Below are 17,605 nucleotides of genomic sequence, written 5' to 3' on the forward strand. Positions count from 1 at the left end.
ATATTTTTAGAAAAGTCCATAGTATTTGGATATTTGGATACTCAATTATTCAGTGATATTCAAGCAGCATTAAGGATGACATACAATCGAACCCTAGAAATTAGTCTCTATCAGTAAGAAAGTCGCCAATAATGGTTTTATTGATGTTATCTTGCAATAGGACAAACTATAAAAAGCTTGACAACTTTTTTACTAAATGACGATGTGTTCCGAGACCAACAAGATATTCGTTGGTGCCTTTTTTGGACAAGAATTCCAAAAAAAGTTAACTTTGAATTGATTGACATCAAACCATTGATAGAGGGCTGAGGGTCATAGTATAACAGATACCATAGCGGAATGGGATGGTTATATTAACTGTTGTCAATGTTTTTGTATGCGTTCATGGGTGACTTTCAAAGATAAGCACTATAAAATATACTGCTCTCTTAGAGTCAAATGTTGTCTCTTTCACTTTTATTTCACGTTTTTAAGATACATACTATGACCCATGTTCAAAACAATAATTTATGAAAAGAAAAAGCAAATTTTTGAAAAGAAAAAATCAAGTGCTGTTAATGGTAACTTGCCTTTTGAAAGCCTATATACCTGATCATATATATACGTAGAGATTAATCATCGTGTACTGTTAGATGTAACGTGTATTGATTGCGGTAAAGGGGGTCATTACACCCAACAATACTTTAAACGTCAATTGTATGAGACAGAAACTGCAGATCAAGGTAAGCACCTCATGTGGCTTCAAAAGTTGGTAAATTCATCGTTAGTAAGCGACCTCATTGTACCTATAGTTGGTTCGATAGGCAGAAAACGCAAACAGAACTTTGAAATCAAGAAGGAAAAGAAGAAAGCAAGGAAAGAGAATAATGAAGAACCGGATAAAGACAATACCTGTTGTACCAAATGCAAGCAACCAGGACATAAATCGGTGCGTTCTCCTCTGTGTCCTCAACATGTATTATCAAAGGCAGAGGTCTTTCAACATCATTTGGGAAGTAATTACAAGGCGTTTACAAGAAGGTTGCCTCTTGATAACTGCGTTTTTGGTGACTATCGCAACACATTCAAGTCAAAAGCTGTTGAAGCTTGTTCTGTTATTCGCAACTTGGTTCTTAGAGCGAAGCTCTTTGTGAATTATTACGTCTTGGAAAATGCAGCTCTTGCTGAGCCAAAGTGTATTAAATGTATCTTTACACAAAATTTCTGGTACTCTATGATACAGCTAGTGAATGGACAAAGACCAACAAATAGTAGGCTGATATCACAACAATTACTGAGCTCGTTTGATTCTTTTAAAACGACTTACCCTAAGATTGTCTTCCCTGTCAAGCTCTTTCCTGGACTTAGTCAAGCCATTACAGAAGCATGCACCGAAATTGCTACTTCCTATACGAACAGTATAGTGGAAAATTTTGAGGAGAAACTTCTCTATTTTTTGATATATAAAATACAAACGGCATTTGTGGTAAGTTGCAACTCAATATTACTTGGGGTCTTACATGAATTTTAAAAAAAGCTCTCATCTTGCGTAGTGTATGCCTTGGAAGCTTGTCAAAAAGGTCACAAGTGATTTCTGCTATCAAGAGATATGCCAAGGAAAACCTAAATGGCCAACTGATGACTACCTTACCAAAGATATAAAAGCAAAGATCCAAACCTTTTGTGAACCTTGGAAGAAGAAGCTGGGGAAGAAAGTGAACATGAAGACATTATCTGCTGATCCTGGGTCTTTCGTACCCTTTTTGTTATCTTTGAACGCAGAATTTGAGAGCGAACACGATGATCATAAACCATTTGACGTACGACGACGTCCTCTTCCAAAATTGCTATCCTTACTGCCAAAGGTTTCCGTTCAATGGAGGTTCATTACCTTGAGCGTGAACGCTCTGTCTTCTTTTGTGAAACGTTCTTTACCCCGCAATTACCAAAGCCAATTAGAGCTGTTTTTCCATGTCTTTGATTTCAAGAAACTCAGGTACAAAAGGTAAGCATACAGTTAATACGGTATGCAGTCGAGTATAATGTATGAGGTTTAACTTCTTGGGCACATGTAGTATCTCTGAACTTACACCGAATGGTGATAACAAAGAGCTCTTTGGTAATATTGTCAGAACGGATGGGTTTTCAGTTGACTTTCTTTTTTATAAAAGACAACAATCTGGCCATGGTGCCTCGTTCCAAAAATTTGACCTCACTCTTGATGATTTCTCTCTGGATGAAGTTGACAATACTTATTTACCTATTACCCTGAATCCCGGAAGAAAGTCTGTTTTTACTGCTGCTATTGGCCTTGAATATAACAGACAAGTGCGAAGATGCACTACATCCGAATACTATCATATGGCAGGGTCAACGAAATATTGTAAGAAATTGAACAGTATAAAAGCTGTTACAGGAATAGATCTAGTAGAAAGTCAAATCCCCTCGTCAAAGACCTCTCGTCTAGGAGTATATGAGGCGTTCACCAGTTATATGCTCAATAACTTAGACGCTCTCTTTAGTTTTTATGGACATGAAACAGCAAAGGACCGGTTTACATTGTACCAAGGAAGGCAAAGAGCACCCGAAACTATGGCCAACATGTTGACTCATGGAACGGCCAAGTACAATCGCAAAAAGAGAAGCAAGGCAAGGAAGAGGAAAAAACAGCAGAAGAAGAAGAAGAAAGGAAAGAATGTTGACAAACAGCCGCCAATCAAGTGAGTATCAATGAAATACATGTTCATCGTTTAGCTTACGCGCTGATTGATAATTTTTAGAAGTGACAAGAAGTGGAAGGCTGATAAGTACTCAGGATTCCCTAGAAGGGTACCACTGATTGTCTTTGGTGCTGGAATGTTTGGAAAAGATGTAGTAAAATTGAAAGGGCAAAGATGTGGTGTTGTCGGTAAACTTTTTGCAACTCTGAAGAAACGTGAAGCTGAAGGTCAATTGATTGTTGTCACAATCGATGAATTCAAAACCTCTAAAACATGCAGCCTCTGTTTCTATGATGATATGCAAATTGTTGATACTCCTGGATTCAAGGGTACCGGCGTTCTTCACTGCAAGCAATGTCTAAAGCTATGGCAGAGAGACATTAACGCCGCTATCAACATGATGACTATATCCCAAGCAGTTTGGTCTGGAGCGGGAAGACCCGACATTTTCAAGCCAGCGAAGAAGAAGAAATAATCGCCGTAATAAACACGGTTTTCCTTGTATTTCAAGGATTTAGATCATTACAGGTGAGGAATAGTACGGTTTTTTTTTCTTTTCTTTTTTTTTTGTTTCGCACTGCTAACAAGTTTTTGGAATTTGAATCCTTGTTTAAACGGTTTATATTTTGGTCTACAACACAATTGCAACTCATCTAAAATGAAAATATTAATCGTCCAAAAAAAAATGTATTTCATCTAAAATATTAGTTAAAATACTGTAACATGACATTCAATGCAAACTAGTGGTTGCTTTGTTCCGATTAAATTTTTATTGAAATGCAGATTAGCCTTTTTTTGGTTTAAAAGCCTTTTTCTTTTTTTTTTTTTTGGGCTTTGAAATTATACCACATCATGGTATAAAAAATCGTATTTATCACATTAGTTTATAATGCTATTGATTACAGATTTATTATTGGGCAGCAGGTGGAGGAGCAGTAGCAGCACCAGCATTTGTCTTTGTCTCGGTATTAGTAGTAGAATCATCTGCCTTTACGTCAGTTGAAGCGGTAGCTTCACGACTGACAGTAGTAGCATCTTGAGTACCAGTGGAGGGAGCTCCTGCAGAGTCATCTGTAGCACCACCCATCTTTTCACCCTACAATGATGAAGAGAAAGAGAGTCATCAGTGATCCACACAAAGGTCAACTTTCATTCATTGCTTTTTGTGCACTTGTGATGCTCCCACTTTAAGCAGTTGCAACTCCATTACTTACTTGTATTCTCTTGGCTTCGTAATGAACAGCAGCAATCTGATGTAAAGTCTTATCCGCTAAATCTTTAGCCTTTTGGCCTGGAGTAGATTGCAAACCAGTTTGAAGAGCTTGAGTGGCCTTTTCTTGAGCTGTCTGAGTGACCTTATTGACATTCTCGGTGATTTTATACTTTTGATCCAAATTGACGGCTTTATCCCAGATACGATACTTTTCATCAAAATGTTTAACGTTGGTTTGAACTGCATTGAGCAGCTTATTCCAGCGGGAAGAGACGTGGTACTTGTTATCGTATTCGACGCCCTTGGCAACCACTTGATCTTGAAGCAAGTAACCGTTTGCTAAGATTTCAGCGAGAATCTTGGTCTTGGGCTTGCTTTCTTGGTTCTCATGTTCCTCGGTACCATTTGTACCAGCAGCAGCAGCAGCAGAAGAAGCTTCCTTTTCAGAGGAGCCAGGGACGTCAAAGTAAGGTGCAGCAACAATATGGCTATCATCAATAAGAGCTGCGATAATACAAATGAATAAAGTGTTTCCACCCCCAACAAAAATAAACAGTATTTTTTTGTCTGCATAAATCTTTACCGTTGCTTAAAAGTGCAGCCGTCTTGGCTGCAGATTCACGTTCAAAATGAATTAAAGCAATTTGGTGCTTTTCATCGTCTTCATCACTGTATAAAGAAACAAGCAAACATTACTGTTACTACTTGAAACAGACCCAAAACCTCCCTTTCTGTCTGCAATAAAAGATATACTTTACACCTTCATTTCAAATTCCTTGATTTTACCACAGAAAAGGAAAAACTCCTTCACTACGGATAGTAAAGCAGGAGAGTATCATCGTAAGTGTTTACTCGAATTAGAGAGGTTTTATACTATTTTACCTGTAGATTCAGTAGATTGAAGAGCGATGTTCTTGACAATAACGTAGTTTGGAGAAGGGGCTTCAGGTATCTATTCAAGACAAAGTAAGCTAGTCAGCAATATAGTACTTTACACTGTTTCTATGTGTACGAAACCCTATATCTTACAGCAGTAGTCCACTTGTTGGGCATATTGTTTAGAAATTCTAATGATAACGATGTAGGAAAGAAAAAGCGAAATAAAATAGAACAAAGAAAAAAAGTAGAATTCACTTTCAGAAATAAACGGATTGTCTCAACAAAAATTCATGTGATTCAACACTTACCGAATTGAGATGTCTGTCATAGAAAAGAAAACGTCTGTGTGGCAAAACGTTTTGGGTGTTGAATTCTATTACAAATTCATGCTTACTATGCAGTGACGTTTATGTACGCCTATATTGTTGAATTTGGTTAAGGCTTCTTTCACAAGAAAGCCACAAGTGCGCGAGTTACATGCATTCTCATCTTTTTTGTATTTTTTAGTTTTTTGCTGAGCTTCTTTTCTGATATATTCCCGTATTCTATATTTGCCTCCGCTTCTTTTATGTCTTTTATGCATCTTGTGTGATTATGTAATTTGAATAGGGTCTTGTGCAGATCTTTCTGTCATGCTGAGCGGCAACACAATAAGAAGAAACGGTGCCATCTCAGTTCAGCCAGATAAAAGAAAGGCTTTTAAATGGTATGGATTTTTTACAAAACACTATGAATATGAAAGGACTAGATGTATTCGCCAATATCAATATCTATAGAAACGGACAGCCATCATAGCATAAGTCAGTAGAAATGTGATAGAAATGGAGACGTGTACAAGTCGGTAATCTGCGCAGTTGTATTTTCGACTTTGGAGCGATTTCATGTTGTTAAATGATTCTGTCCTTTTATGTCAGCAGTTCTTTACAGCCCCGTGTTGAATTCAAATTGACCGTTCAAAGCACTTGCGCTCGATGTTTTTACAACCATTAGAAGATTGTATCTATGCTATGCAAATCAATTTGGAGAAGAGTTGCGCCAAATAAGGATGGGCTGGCGTTGTAGGGCAGTCAAAAGTGTGCGAGATACCTGCTGTCAACTCAGATCAAGAAAACCAGCAAATGTGGGGTCATACAACACAATGTTGGTCAACTTACTATATCCAATCAACTTTCACAATTTATTGTTACATACCTTCTTAAAACTTTTCCGTGTGCAAATGACTAGATTGAAAGCCTGACTGAAAAATGCAAATAAAGAGGGTTTCAACCCTATTTCGATAATATTTCTTTTTTTTTTTTTCCTGATTTCTTTAATAAAACTAACATTTTTATTTAGTTGAAACATCATTATCATGTCAAGCGTTAACCAACAATATAACCCCGTTTTAAAGGATAAGGTCAAAGAAACAGCAATCGGGTTCGTTATTGGCGGCCTAGCCGCATGCGGTGCAGTTACTTTTACAAACCCATGGGAGGTAAGCAAAACGTCTCAAAGGACTACAGCAAAGACAAAGAAATGGATATGGCCGAGCCTGCATTATCGGTGGCAGAATGAAACGAGCATACCGTATGCTGAAATGCTTTTCGTTGCAATCCACGCATAGGTAGTAAAGACACGACTTCAATTACAAGGAGAATTAGTTCGAGCAGGTGCCTTGACAGAGGCCTCACGACCTTATCATAACAGTATTCAAGCCCTAAAGCTTGTCTTTCAACATGAGGGTGTTCGAGGTGCGCAACGAGGTTTGAGTGTTGCTTATCTTTACCAAATTTGTTTAAATGGGAGTCGATTGGGCCTTTATGAACCCGTGAATACAAATATTGTGAAAGCCCTCAATCTACAATCCGACACCAGCAAACTTATTTCAGGTATCTTCTCAGGAGCCTTTGCAGGCGTTGTGGGTGCCGTGTTGGGATCTCCACTCTATTTAATCAAAACTCGACGACAGTCGTATTCTCCTATCTTTAAAAATATCGGTTACCAGCATGAGATGGAATCCAGTTACAATGCGCTAAAACAAATTTTCCGAGCAGAAGGTGTGAAAGGTTTATATCGTGGCGCAGACGCAGCCATGGTCAGAGCAGGCGTCGGATCAGCTGTACAAATGCCCACTTACATGTTGGGAAAAGACCTTTTAGTCAACCGATTTCAATTTCCTGATACAGTCGGGACACACTTTGCCACTTCCATGTTTACAGGTGTCCTGGTTTGTTTGGCAATGAACCCATTTGATGTTATTTCAACTAGAATATATAATCAAGGCGTAGATCCTGCTACCGGAAACGGTTTATTATACAAGAGCCCAGCAGATTGCTTTGTCAAAATCGTTAAAATTGAAGGTGTGCGGGGTCTGTATAAGGGCTTTTTGGCGCATTATCTTCGTATTGGGTAAATTTATTTCCACCGTTGACAGTATACTGTAGTGCATAATGACTGATAGGTAACACGCTAACCTTAAAATTTTCTAATTTCGCTTAGGCCTCATACAACTCTCATGTTTGTTTTCATGGAGCAGTTAAAGCAAATTTACAGTAGACATATCGCATTTTAGATTTAGAAAAAAAAAAAAAAAAAAAAAGAAAAAGCAAAAAGGAAATACCTTCTTGATGCGGGAGGCTTCATATAGACGTCAACAACGCACCTATCAATTATACCATGTATTACTACGTAATCAGCCTTCCTTATATTACATAATCATGTCTGTTGATGCCCAAAGCTACTTTTTTAGTTATAAACTCAAATGATAATGCTTTGTAAATAACCACGTTACCTTTCCAATGAAGCCACATAATAAACATTGTAAGGTCATCCTAAGCAATTTTCCTCTACATTTGCTGGTATTAAAGATTACTATCAGTGTACGAAAAAGTCCTGATGCTTATAAGCCAGACTGGCAGCTTGTGCCTCATATGCCCTATTCAAAATATACCAAAGCATGAAAAGCCTTTCTGCATTGTTACTCGTTGAAATTTTGAAAAAAAAAAAAAAAAAAAAGTTGATGCCGATAAAAAGTGATATTGCTCTCAAATCAGTCGACATTTTGCATTCTGTTCAAAGCGCAAGTACTCAATGAACTCAAAGCTCAGGTTGCTAACAATATAATTTTGTAGTTTTTTTGCTTCAATACATCAGTTGATAAAAAGTAGATTGGGGCCATTAAAATTTTCCTCTGTTCCTGATAAACTGTGATCTGTTCTCTATCAAGCCAACAGTCGAAAAAATTTGCCCAATCAGGCTGGTTGATCTGATGCTGTCAATAATTCAACACTTCATTTGCAACGACGGAGAAACAATTGCGCAATTTCCTTTGGTCATGAATGGACGCTTTGAAATGGTCAATAGGAACACCAAAAAGCTTTGCCATTAAAGAAAACTTTTTACAGATATATCCAGCCGACCTTTCATACATTTTTCGTTTAAACAGGTTTCTTTTAGTTTCTCATCATAGTAGAATACTATATACCTTTTTCAACATGCTGTCTTCTGTTGCTTTGATTGCATCGCTTGTCAAAAGTGCCGCCTTTAATGATAATCACAACACGACCATTTCCCTTTCGGCAAACAAGGATGTCAATGAGAAGCTCGATATCTCTCCTGAACTTGTAAAAGCAGTAACAGCTGAACTGAAGAAAGATCTTGATGACAATGATAATGTCTCGACTACGGGTAGTCAAACCACCTTTGTCGACGAAGATACATCCATTTTATTACAATCCAAAGTCAAGCATGTTTTACACCGTCTTTTGAGTTCTTCAGCTACTACCAAGGACAACACACAAGAGCACACCCTACTTACGAATGCTAATCATGCCGTTGAATATATCGCTTGTGGGCTCTCTGATCTTATCTTTGTCTACCCTGGCTCAACGTCCAACAGCGGCTTTTTCGGTCAAGATTTGATTAGCTTTTCGGAAGCACGTAATTTACAGAATGATCTTGTGAAGATCGTTCAAATGGATACCCGTATGGGTGCTCTTCAAGCAGTGCAAGGCGCTCTTGCTGACAATGGCAACAAGTCTGTTTCAGTTTTAGCTACATCACAAGCTCTATTGTCAATGATTCCTAAACTTTACGAATTGGCTGCTTCTCGTCAACCTGTTGTATTTCATATTGCTGCTCAGATGATAGATCAAGATTTAGTGGCCTCCTCCTCCCATGTGGATGCCGTATTGGCTGCTCGCCAAACCGGTGCTATTCTCTTATCTTCTGCCAATGCTCAAGAAGCTCACGATATGGCGATTGCAGCCCATTGGATCAGCCGTTCCGTCAACCTACCCGTCATTCACTTCTTCAATGGTGTCACCGCAGCTAAAGTAGTCGAAAAAGTCAAGTTTTCCAACTACCCACAATTGAGCAAGCATATGAACAAGGTAGATCGTCATGACAACAACGATATTTATACCGCTGTCAAGACTATCCTTGGGCAGTTGGACTTTAAGCCTTTCGATTATGCAGGTGCTCCTGATGCCGAAACTGTCCTTGTCACTGTCAATGCTACATCTGCTTCTGTCAAAGAAGCTGTCGTCCATCCTTCTGGCAACAAGACGAGTGTAGGTCTGCTAAGTGTTCGTGTTTTCTGTCCTTGGTCTGAAGCCGATTTCATTGGTGCTTTGCCCAACACAACTCGTCGTTTGGTGGTTTTGGAAGAAGATGCTGGTCTTTATGCTTTTAATGGCCCCCTTTACTTGGAAATTGCTGCTTCTGTTCGTTTTGGTCCTTTAACACGTGATCGTCGCCCTCGTTTAGTCAGTGCTCAAGCCAAGGATTTCTCGCAATTGAAGGCTTCTCATCTGCCCCATCTTGTACAACAAGCTGAACATGAAAGTTTCATTAACCTTGCTGCTGAACCTTTCGTCACTACTACTGATGTAAACAAAGAAGTGACAGAAGAGACCACATCCTGGAGCGGTATCTTCTGGGATATTGAACAAGATGGTAGCACTTCTACTGCTGCTGCTGCCCATAATGCTCATCTTATCCAAGCCCTTCATCCTACGGATGATATCAAAACTCTGACAGCTCGTGATGCTTATCACGTAGGTGGTCCTGTTTCAAAAACTCAGCTCAGTTATGGTTCGCGTGCTGTTGATGGCACGGCTCAACAAGCGCAATATATTGAAGTTCATGACATTAAAGTCACACAAGAATACAATGTGTTGGCTCAGGCAGCCAAGAAGACGACTGTTGTTTTACATGGCCCTTGGAAGCACGGTGATGAGCTTGAGTCAGTATTGACGAATGAATTCAAGTTCGGTTTGACTGAATTGAATGCGAAGCTGTATACTATTGATGCTGCTCGTGTGGCTCAGGAACTCGGTTTGAACTTGAAGTCAACTCATTTCATCTGGGAAGCAGTCTTTTTGCTGCTTACACATCCTGAAGTGAATTCTGTTGCTGATCATCTTTTGCAAATCTATGAAGAATTGGAGAGCGAGAAAGTTGTTTTAAAGAAGTTGATCGCTGATACTCTTACTACGGTCAAAAAGGAGCTCACAGCTGTAGAATTGCTACCTCCTTGGACTATTTTGGAAATAAATGATCAAATCTTGCCTTCCACGCCAGTGGACCGTGTCGTGGGTGCTGAGCCTGAGGATGAGGTCTCGTCTGATGTTACTACTTTGGTTGAGGAAGAAGCGGCTGCAGGTGCTGAATTGAGTAAATGGCACAAGGCTGCTTGGCAATTAATGTTTAACGAAGCCTACAAGACAGAAACAGCTGTTCGTCCTGACCTGCATGAAAAGACTTATGTTATCACTGTCAGTGAAAACCGTCGATTGACTCCTGAAAGCTACGACCGTTATGTGTTCCATATGGAATTTGATACCAGTAACGCCAACTTGAAGTATGAATTGGGTGACGCGCTTGGTGTTCATGGTCACAATAACTACGAAGACGTGAAGGAATTTTTGGATTGGTACGATTTGAACGGTCATGATATCATTTCTGTCCAGACTAGCGAAAACGGTAAAGAAGAAGTGCGTACTGTCTTCCAATTGTTCAGCCAAACATTGGATATCTTTGGTCGACCTTCCAAGAAATTCTATGAAGCTCTTGCTACTTTCGCTACCAACCCCAAGGAGCGTGAGCAACTGCTTTACTTGGTTTCTGCTGAAGGTAAAGAAGAGTTCAAGAAGCGCGTCGATGATACCATTACCTATGAAGACTTGCTACGTGAATTTACTTCTGCCAAGCCTCCTGTCGAAGCACTTGCTCAAATCATTGCTCCGATTAAGCCTCGTCATTATTCCATCGCCTCATCTCAAAAGATGCACAAGAACTCTGTCCATCTGTTAGTGGTCGCTGTGGATTGGCAAACTACCAGTGGTAAGAAACGTTATGGTCAATGTACTCGTTATTTAAGTAGTTTGAAGATCGGTGATTCTGTTACTGTCTCGATCAAGCCTTCCGTCATGAAATTGCCTCCTCTTGACTCTCAGCCTGTAATCATGGCTGGTTTGGGTACTGGTATGGCCCCTTTCCGTGCTTTTATTCAAGAACGTTATTTAGCCAAAGCTACTGGTAAGGAAGTCGGTCCCGTCGTTCTTTACTTTGGTTCTCGTCATCGTTCCATGGAATACCTTTATGGTGAGGAATTGGAAGCTTACCATGCCGATGGTGTCTTGTCTCACATGGGTCTTGCTTTCTCTCGTGACCAGAAGGAAAAGATATACATTCAACACAAGATGAAGGAAGATGCAAAGATGTTGAGTGATTACTTGTTGAAGCAGAATGGTCACTTCTATCTCTGTGGCCCAACCTGGCCGGTGCCTGACGTCAAGGACGCTATTGTTTACGGTCTCACTCAAAATGATGATGTGGATGTTGCTAAGGCCAATGCTCTTATTGAAGAATGGAAAGAAAAAGAATCTTATGTACTCGAGGTTTATTAGTTCAACCGTATTCACTGTTAGATTTCAAAATATATTTTCACTTAGAACCCTATTCAATGACTTGTTATTGATTGAATGTTGTCACAATATAACAGCCATTTGGAATTGTCTTGAGACTTTTATTACATGTGATTTATTGTGAATGAGTACCAATAAGCACTTCTTTATGAAATAAGCAAATTCTATGAATCCGAGGACGAAGTACCACTTCTTAATGTAGCTTTAAGCTGCTTCATAAACTCTTTTCCTTCAGTAATAATATCTACATATGGGTTTTCGATTGGGACCCATTCCACTTTCCATGTTTCACCATCTGTAAAATTCAAAAGTTCATTCCAATCATCGAATAAAGGTTTATTGTTTAAGGGTATATCGCGACCGTTTTTACTGATAATCTTTGTAACTCGTCTTGTTCGATAGGAAGCAACAACTTGAATTCTTTCTGCTAAAGCTTTACCCGTGTCAGTAGGTTGAATGCGAATCCAAACACGTTGACCTGGGTTAATACTCGCTACAGTGATATGGCGGTCCTCGCTTGCAGCTATTGTGGTAATAAAAGGAAAATTCAATATATATGCCATAGGCGAGCTACTAAAATTGTATTTTATCAAACTCAAGCCTCGACTTACTTGCGTTAGGTAATGTCGGTAACGATTTGTTCCGTTTTTCACCTTCTTTCAAATACCCAAAATCAGTGGCAGGAACCACTATAGACCATAGTAACAAAGAATAACAATTAAATACTTTTATAAAAACAGAATGATCACTTCTAAAGCGAGCTTACCTCCTGAACGGAATTGATGCTCTGTTTCTACTACCGTAGTTGGGGCATGAATAGGCGCATTTACTTTCAATTGGTGTTCGGAATACATTCTCAAAGTTGGATCAGCAGATGAAGTGTTTGTGTTTGAAAAAGGTGCAGCTTTATCATTTGGGAAATGCCATTGTTCGTACGGGGTAGTCGCAGTAGCAGTCTGCATAGAAGCAGTGGCAGGTAATGAATACCCACGATAAGCGTATTCTGGCCTTTCTACCGCTATTGATGGTGCTGATGTCATCGTAGCCGCAATGGGTGTACTAAATGTAATTGAATGGATTGAGCCTGAATAGCTGTTACTCGCTTGAAGTGGTGTCATTGTTGATCTAACGAAAGGCACATCCTCGATATCCTTGCTTTCTTTCTCAGCATATTGCCGTGGCCCATCCATATATGTCTGTGAACTTTCAATTTGAATGCTTTTTACGCCTTCCTTCTTTTTCTTCTTTTGTGAGTCTGCTAGTAATGCTGATACGCGCTGGGAATTTTCATCGTTCTTTGGCATGGTTGGGTCGATAATTTCTAATGTAGGGCTCAGTGTGGTTACTAAGTTTGACTCTCTACGCTTTTCCTTCACAGTCATTGTTGGTTTATTGGCTGTTGTCGATCCTGTCATCAAATCGGTATCGACATTGTCAGCAAATGGATCAATAGCATCATCTTGCCATTCTTCATCTTCGCTGTCTTCAGCACTGTCTTCTTCTTCTCCTTGTTGTTGCCGTGATTGTTGCTGCGGTTGCAGCTGTGACTCATCAGTTACTTGTTCTGCCTTTTTAATCATTTTCCAGCCGTCCTTCTCATCCCTCTGCCTTAACGATTTTTCGCTTCCTTTTTTGTAAATCATATCAGAATAATCGACTTCAGAAGTAGTGTCATCTGCTCTTGTATCATCATCAGAAAAATTTTCTACATTTGTTTCGATGGTAGCCGATTCGATGGGTGTAGGCGGCCGATTTTTGACGGACTTTTTGTCGATAGAAGGCTGTGCAATAACCTTTCTATGCTTGAATTCATTGACCATTACATCGGCATTTTGATCATATTCAATGTCATCTTCTGTATCACTATGCACGGATCCTTCATCAGGCTTCAACGATATAGTAGAGCTAGAAAATAATGGTTTTTCGGTATGCTTTTTATAAATGGGGGTATATTCATTATGCTTTTCAATAGTGGAAATAACTGGTATTGATGGCTGAAGATTCAGAGTATTGCTATCGTTTTTATAATGGACATTTGAAGGAATATTTTGATTGGAAGCTACGGCGGCTAGCGGGACTGATTGTTTATATGTAGATGCTTGTGAGTTATCAGAGTAAAGACTCATATTGTTCCTCGATTGTGTAAGGGATGACTGTGCATTTGGCTGCTGCTGTAATTCGTGATTCACAGATGATACGTTACTATATTGCTGTGGATGAGTAGAAGAGGGCTGATGATAAGCATGGCTATTTTGACCATTGTCAGTTGAACTCACATTATTATGCATTAAAGGCTGGAAAGATGGATAAACTATATCATGTTGTTGTAGAGGTTGCTGTATGTATGGGATGCTCTCAGTATTGTGAGTCGGATAGCTTTTATCATTCGTATACTGAGCGCATTGATTATTTTGAGCCGTAACCGAATTGGAAAGTTGTGAATGAATATTCGTTGCTGCTTGCTCATCAAAAGGTAGAACAATGGGATCACTTTGACGAGAAGTAAATGGAACAGGAGAGCACATTGTACCGTTGTTTTGCAGAACTGGAAAGCTGTTACCATTTGAAAAGCTGTAAGCACTTGTTACGCCGGGATTAAAGGCGTTATTAGTAGGGGATACATAAAATGAAGCACTGGAATCATAGTTGTTGTTTGGTGTAACAGTAGGTGTTGGCATCTCCATTCTCAATATAGTACTGTTAGAAGACTGGCTTTTTATAGGTAAGTCGTTGAAAGCAGACGAAGGCTTGATACTTTTGTCTTGATAGCCAATAACGCTTTGATTCATACCAGGTCGAATTGACTGATGAGGACTGCTTTGAGCGGTCTCTTTACAGATTGCTGAGAAGTCATCATGTGCCTTTCTGACTGGTAATGGTGGCGTGGGTGTATTGAAGACTGTGCTTGGCTGTGGGGCTGGAGAAGATATTGTAAACTGCAGCCCCGGTTTGTATGTTGATGGAGGATTTTCGGAGGCCATATTATCTGATGTTCGTGAGGGCAATCTAGGGTATATGTTTGGCTTTGGAGAATCGCTCAAGCTATATAGCGGAAGGATCGATGAATCGTTACTGGATGCTAGAAAATGTATTAAATAGAGGCAAGAAAAGGGTGAGGAACTCAGACCTGAGATTCGTTAATAAAGGCTTTCTTTTGTACCTGAATTGTAAGCAGTTGGTTTTGCCGGCAAAGGCGGAGGTGAACTGTTTTGAGCCATTCCTGGAGGCATATTTAAAGTCGCTGTGGATGAAGGTGATGCAGTTGTTCGACTTTCCTCTTCAAGTTGAGCCTGTAATTCCTTGGCAATAGCTTCGTCGTTCAATTCTTGTTCTCTTCTTCGCTTAAGTTCTGATTCCCATTCTTTATTGGCTTCATCTTGTAGCTTCTTGGCCAATTTTATTGTTTTATGTTCTTTTCTTATATCCAATGGATTTCTCATAGCTGAGCGTAAGTCCAGGAGAAAAGGCAAAAGGTAAAAAGAGAAAAGCAGGATGGCTCTTTAATACGCTGCTCGATTGTGCACACAAAAAAAAAACTCTGAGATTAAATAATTTTGTGTATCTTTTTTCCATTTTGCAAAGAGTCGAAAGCGTTTCTTGGCAGTGAAAATATGTTGTGATCGTTTGTAACTGAAGGGGACAAATAGATCCTCTTGATTCTATCCACTTTCTTCTCTTGGCTTTTTGCCTAGAGGTACTTACCAGATTTTGTTTTTCTAAATATAGTAGGTAGTACGTTTAGGAAGTTAAGTTAGCGTTTTAAAGTAAATATTAGCGTATGGCAAAAATTAGTCAATACAATCCAACGCCGACCATTTAAACATTCAGGGTTTCATATTCATATAAAAGTTCAGAAAACCTACTCCAGCAATGCTCAGCAATAGACTGTACCTTACTTTAGAATTATTTTGCGCACTTGTTACAGTAACTGAAGTCAGTACGTGAGAAACCCTTCATTGAGGTAATTGGAATTCGTGGCTAGCTGGAAGACCAATACCGCGAAGCTACCAACTGTCAAATGTTACTGACCCGTGAAGCAAAATCATGTTATTACAAATACTTAGGTTCAGCGGGTATTCTTCGGAAATACTGGTCATAAAGTTGCTTATCTTAGTGTAGTTTTATCGAAGCACAATATCATTTCAAAGTTAATCATTGAATTGATACTGGAGTCTCTCAACTTTCAATTCAGTATGGATATTTGAATGAATACTTGATATGTTCAGCATTATTAGGAGTCACTCATGAATTATTTCAAATGCTTTTTAAGGAATGACGGTTCGCAAATGATAGATAAACAGATGAAGCGTAATGTACCATACAATACTGCTCCATAAATATACTACATGTACGTACTACGAAGAAAATGTATATTATTGTTTTAAGAGTAATCTTCATTAAGCTTTATTTTGTCCATCTATGCGCTTTTCCCCTCTTCATATCTGTATTGCTCAAATAATGCAGTCGCTTGAAGAACATCTACATTTCCACCGCAAAGAATGACACCGATACGTTGAATATGCAATCTCTTTAAAGTGTCTTTAAATTCTTTGTTGTGAATAGCCACCGCTACGCCAACAGCAGCACTGGGTTCAATACAAAGCTTCATCCTTTCCCAAACTAGCTCCATTGTATTAATAATCTGCTTCTCTGACACCGTAAACACATCGTCCACGTATTGATGTATGTTGGAATAGGCAATATCCCCCAAGTTGGTTAATAAACCATCCGCTACAGAAATTGCTTTTTCGTTGGTTTCTTGATGCTTGTTTTTGAAGGAGCGATAACAATCATTAACAGCTTCAGGTTCGGCTGCAAATATTCGTAAGGATGGACAAAGACTTTTGGCGGCAATAGAACAACCTGTCAACATTCCACCACCACCGACAGGTATAATTAGGGCATCTAAATCTTTCACCTGTGACAATAATTCTACGGCTATTGTACCTTGACCTGCTATGACATTGGGATCATTGAAAGGATGAATTAATGTTGCACCTTTTTCTAACACGACTTTTTGGGCCTTTAAGTCCCATGAAGGTATATTATTAGTGTTGAACAGGATAGAACCATTTATCCTCGTAAAAAAAAAAAATACATACTGCTTCTTCGCGAGCAATTTGAGTTGGTTCACATTCGATCACTTGCGCACCATAACCAATAACAGCAGCTTTCTTGATGGTAGGGGCCGTACGAGGCATAACTATGTAGGCAGGTGTGCCTTTTGTCTTCGCTGCTAATGCAAGTGCTTGGGCATGATTGCCACTGGAATGAGTCACTACACCGCTGGCAGCTGTTTCATGTGATAGTAAGGCAATTGCATTGCTGGCACCTCTAAATTTGAAAGCTGCAAATGATCAGCTTACAATTGAAAAAAAGATGATGAAAGTCATTGCTGGTTCCGTTCACGTACATCCTGTCTTTTGAAACAATTCGCACTTGAAGAATAAATCTATCGGTTGCTCTTCAAGAGAGGCAAGCTGACTGATTGTTTTATTGGTTAGTACAGGCGTCTTGTGTACTTTGATACGTTGTGCTGCTTCGATAATAGTATCAAGAGTGATTTCAGAAGACATAGTATCGACTTGAGTTAAAAAAAGAGAGGAACTTTTTTTTTTGGTAATATTAGTTAACATCTAATTTTATGCCTTCATACTATAGAATTGTACGTCCTGCTTTGTTCATAACGGTGCAATAATCTTATGTGTAAAGAACAAAAAAGAAAAAAGGGATTCCTTAGCTTACTAGTATTTTGTTTGTTAGCTATATTCTGGCTGGCTGTACCCAGCCATTGACTCATTGCAAATAATTGCAGTAACAAGATCATCGAACAAAAATGATTCATGCTAAAACTTGATACAATCCAATTACCGGCAAATTAACCGCTTAGATAACTTTTAAAACAG

At 39.1% G+C, this 17,605-nt stretch overlaps 9 protein-coding genes across 9 annotated transcripts; 6 read left to right on the plus strand and 3 right to left on the minus strand.

Annotated features, from left to right (window-relative positions):
* Nucleotides 1–283: 283 nt before the first annotated feature.
* BDF20DRAFT_898679 (uncharacterized protein) lies at nt 284–493 on the plus strand (the record flags this gene model as incomplete). The annotated part of the gene is made up of 1 exon (XM_053082627.1): nt 284–493. A coding segment is annotated over one exon (156 nt), but the record flags the coding sequence as incomplete, so codon positions are not given.
* A 522-nt stretch (nt 494–1,015) lies between these two features.
* BDF20DRAFT_804627 (uncharacterized protein) lies at nt 1,016–1,784 on the plus strand (the record flags this gene model as incomplete). Its single annotated transcript, XM_053076473.1, has 2 exons — nt 1,016–1,465; nt 1,533–1,784. Coding segments are annotated over 2 exons (702 nt in total), but the record flags the coding sequence as incomplete, so codon positions are not given.
* Nucleotides 1,785–2,025: 241 nt separating this feature from the next.
* On the plus strand, nt 2,026–2,703 carry BDF20DRAFT_927270 (uncharacterized protein; the record flags this gene model as incomplete). Its single annotated transcript, XM_053084712.1, has 1 exon — nt 2,026–2,703. One exon carries the CDS (start codon nt 2,026–2,028, stop codon nt 2,701–2,703), a length of 678 nt encoding a protein of 225 aa, XP_052931252.1.
* Nucleotides 2,704–2,797: 94 nt separating this feature from the next.
* Nucleotides 2,798–3,105, plus strand: BDF20DRAFT_898697 (uncharacterized protein; the record flags this gene model as incomplete). The annotated part of the gene is made up of 1 exon (XM_053082628.1): nt 2,798–3,105. A coding segment is annotated over exon 1 (226 nt), but the record flags the coding sequence as incomplete, so codon positions are not given.
* A 403-nt stretch (nt 3,106–3,508) lies between these two features.
* BDF20DRAFT_898705 (uncharacterized protein) lies at nt 3,509–5,035 on the minus strand. Its single transcript, XM_053082629.1, has 5 exons — nt 4,942–5,035; nt 4,795–4,864; nt 4,671–4,722; nt 4,496–4,581; nt 3,509–4,416 (listed from the first exon to the last, which is right to left on the minus strand). The coding sequence occupies exons 1-5, from the start codon at nt 4,963–4,965 to the stop codon at nt 3,887–3,889; spliced, it is 762 nt and encodes a 253-aa protein (XP_052931254.1). The 5' UTR covers nt 4,966–5,035; the 3' UTR covers nt 3,509–3,886.
* A 1,063-nt stretch (nt 5,036–6,098) lies between these two features.
* BDF20DRAFT_898712 (mitochondrial carrier domain-containing protein) lies at nt 6,099–7,382 on the plus strand. The gene is made up of 2 exons (XM_053082630.1): nt 6,099–6,265; nt 6,395–7,382. Exons 1-2 carry the CDS (start codon nt 6,143–6,145, stop codon nt 7,181–7,183), a joined length of 912 nt encoding a protein of 303 aa, XP_052931255.1. The 5' UTR covers nt 6,099–6,142; the 3' UTR covers nt 7,184–7,382.
* Nucleotides 7,383–8,264: 882 nt separating this feature from the next.
* On the plus strand, nt 8,265–11,681 carry BDF20DRAFT_908280 (uncharacterized protein; the record flags this gene model as incomplete). The annotated part of the gene is made up of 1 exon (XM_053083468.1): nt 8,265–11,681. One exon carries the CDS (start codon nt 8,265–8,267, stop codon nt 11,679–11,681), a length of 3,417 nt encoding a protein of 1,138 aa, XP_052931256.1.
* Nucleotides 11,682–11,863: 182 nt separating this feature from the next.
* On the minus strand, nt 11,864–15,139 carry BDF20DRAFT_917297 (uncharacterized protein; the record flags this gene model as incomplete). The annotated part of the gene is made up of 4 exons (XM_053084548.1): nt 11,864–12,222; nt 12,311–12,388; nt 12,466–14,778; nt 14,860–15,139. The coding sequence occupies 4 exons, from the start codon at nt 15,137–15,139 to the stop codon at nt 11,864–11,866; spliced, it is 3,030 nt and encodes a 1,009-aa protein (XP_052931257.1).
* Nucleotides 15,140–15,763: 624 nt separating this feature from the next.
* On the minus strand, nt 15,764–17,595 carry BDF20DRAFT_898721 (tryptophan synthase beta subunit-like PLP-dependent enzyme). Its single transcript, XM_053082631.1, has 5 exons — nt 17,445–17,595; nt 17,113–17,306; nt 16,802–17,046; nt 15,971–16,722; nt 15,764–15,891 (listed from the first exon to the last, which is right to left on the minus strand). Exons 2-4 carry the CDS (start codon nt 17,273–17,275, stop codon nt 16,117–16,119), a joined length of 1,014 nt encoding a protein of 337 aa, XP_052931258.1. The 5' UTR covers nt 17,276–17,306; nt 17,445–17,595; the 3' UTR covers nt 15,764–15,891; nt 15,971–16,116.
* Nucleotides 17,596–17,605: the final 10 nt, after the last annotated feature.

The sequence above is a fragment of the Mycotypha africana genome, assembly GCF_025528875.1.
Source record: "Mycotypha africana strain NRRL 2978 chromosome Unknown BDF20scaffold_14, whole genome shotgun sequence".
Lineage (NCBI taxonomy): Eukaryota > Fungi > Mucoromycota > Mucoromycetes > Mucorales > Mycotyphaceae > Mycotypha > Mycotypha africana.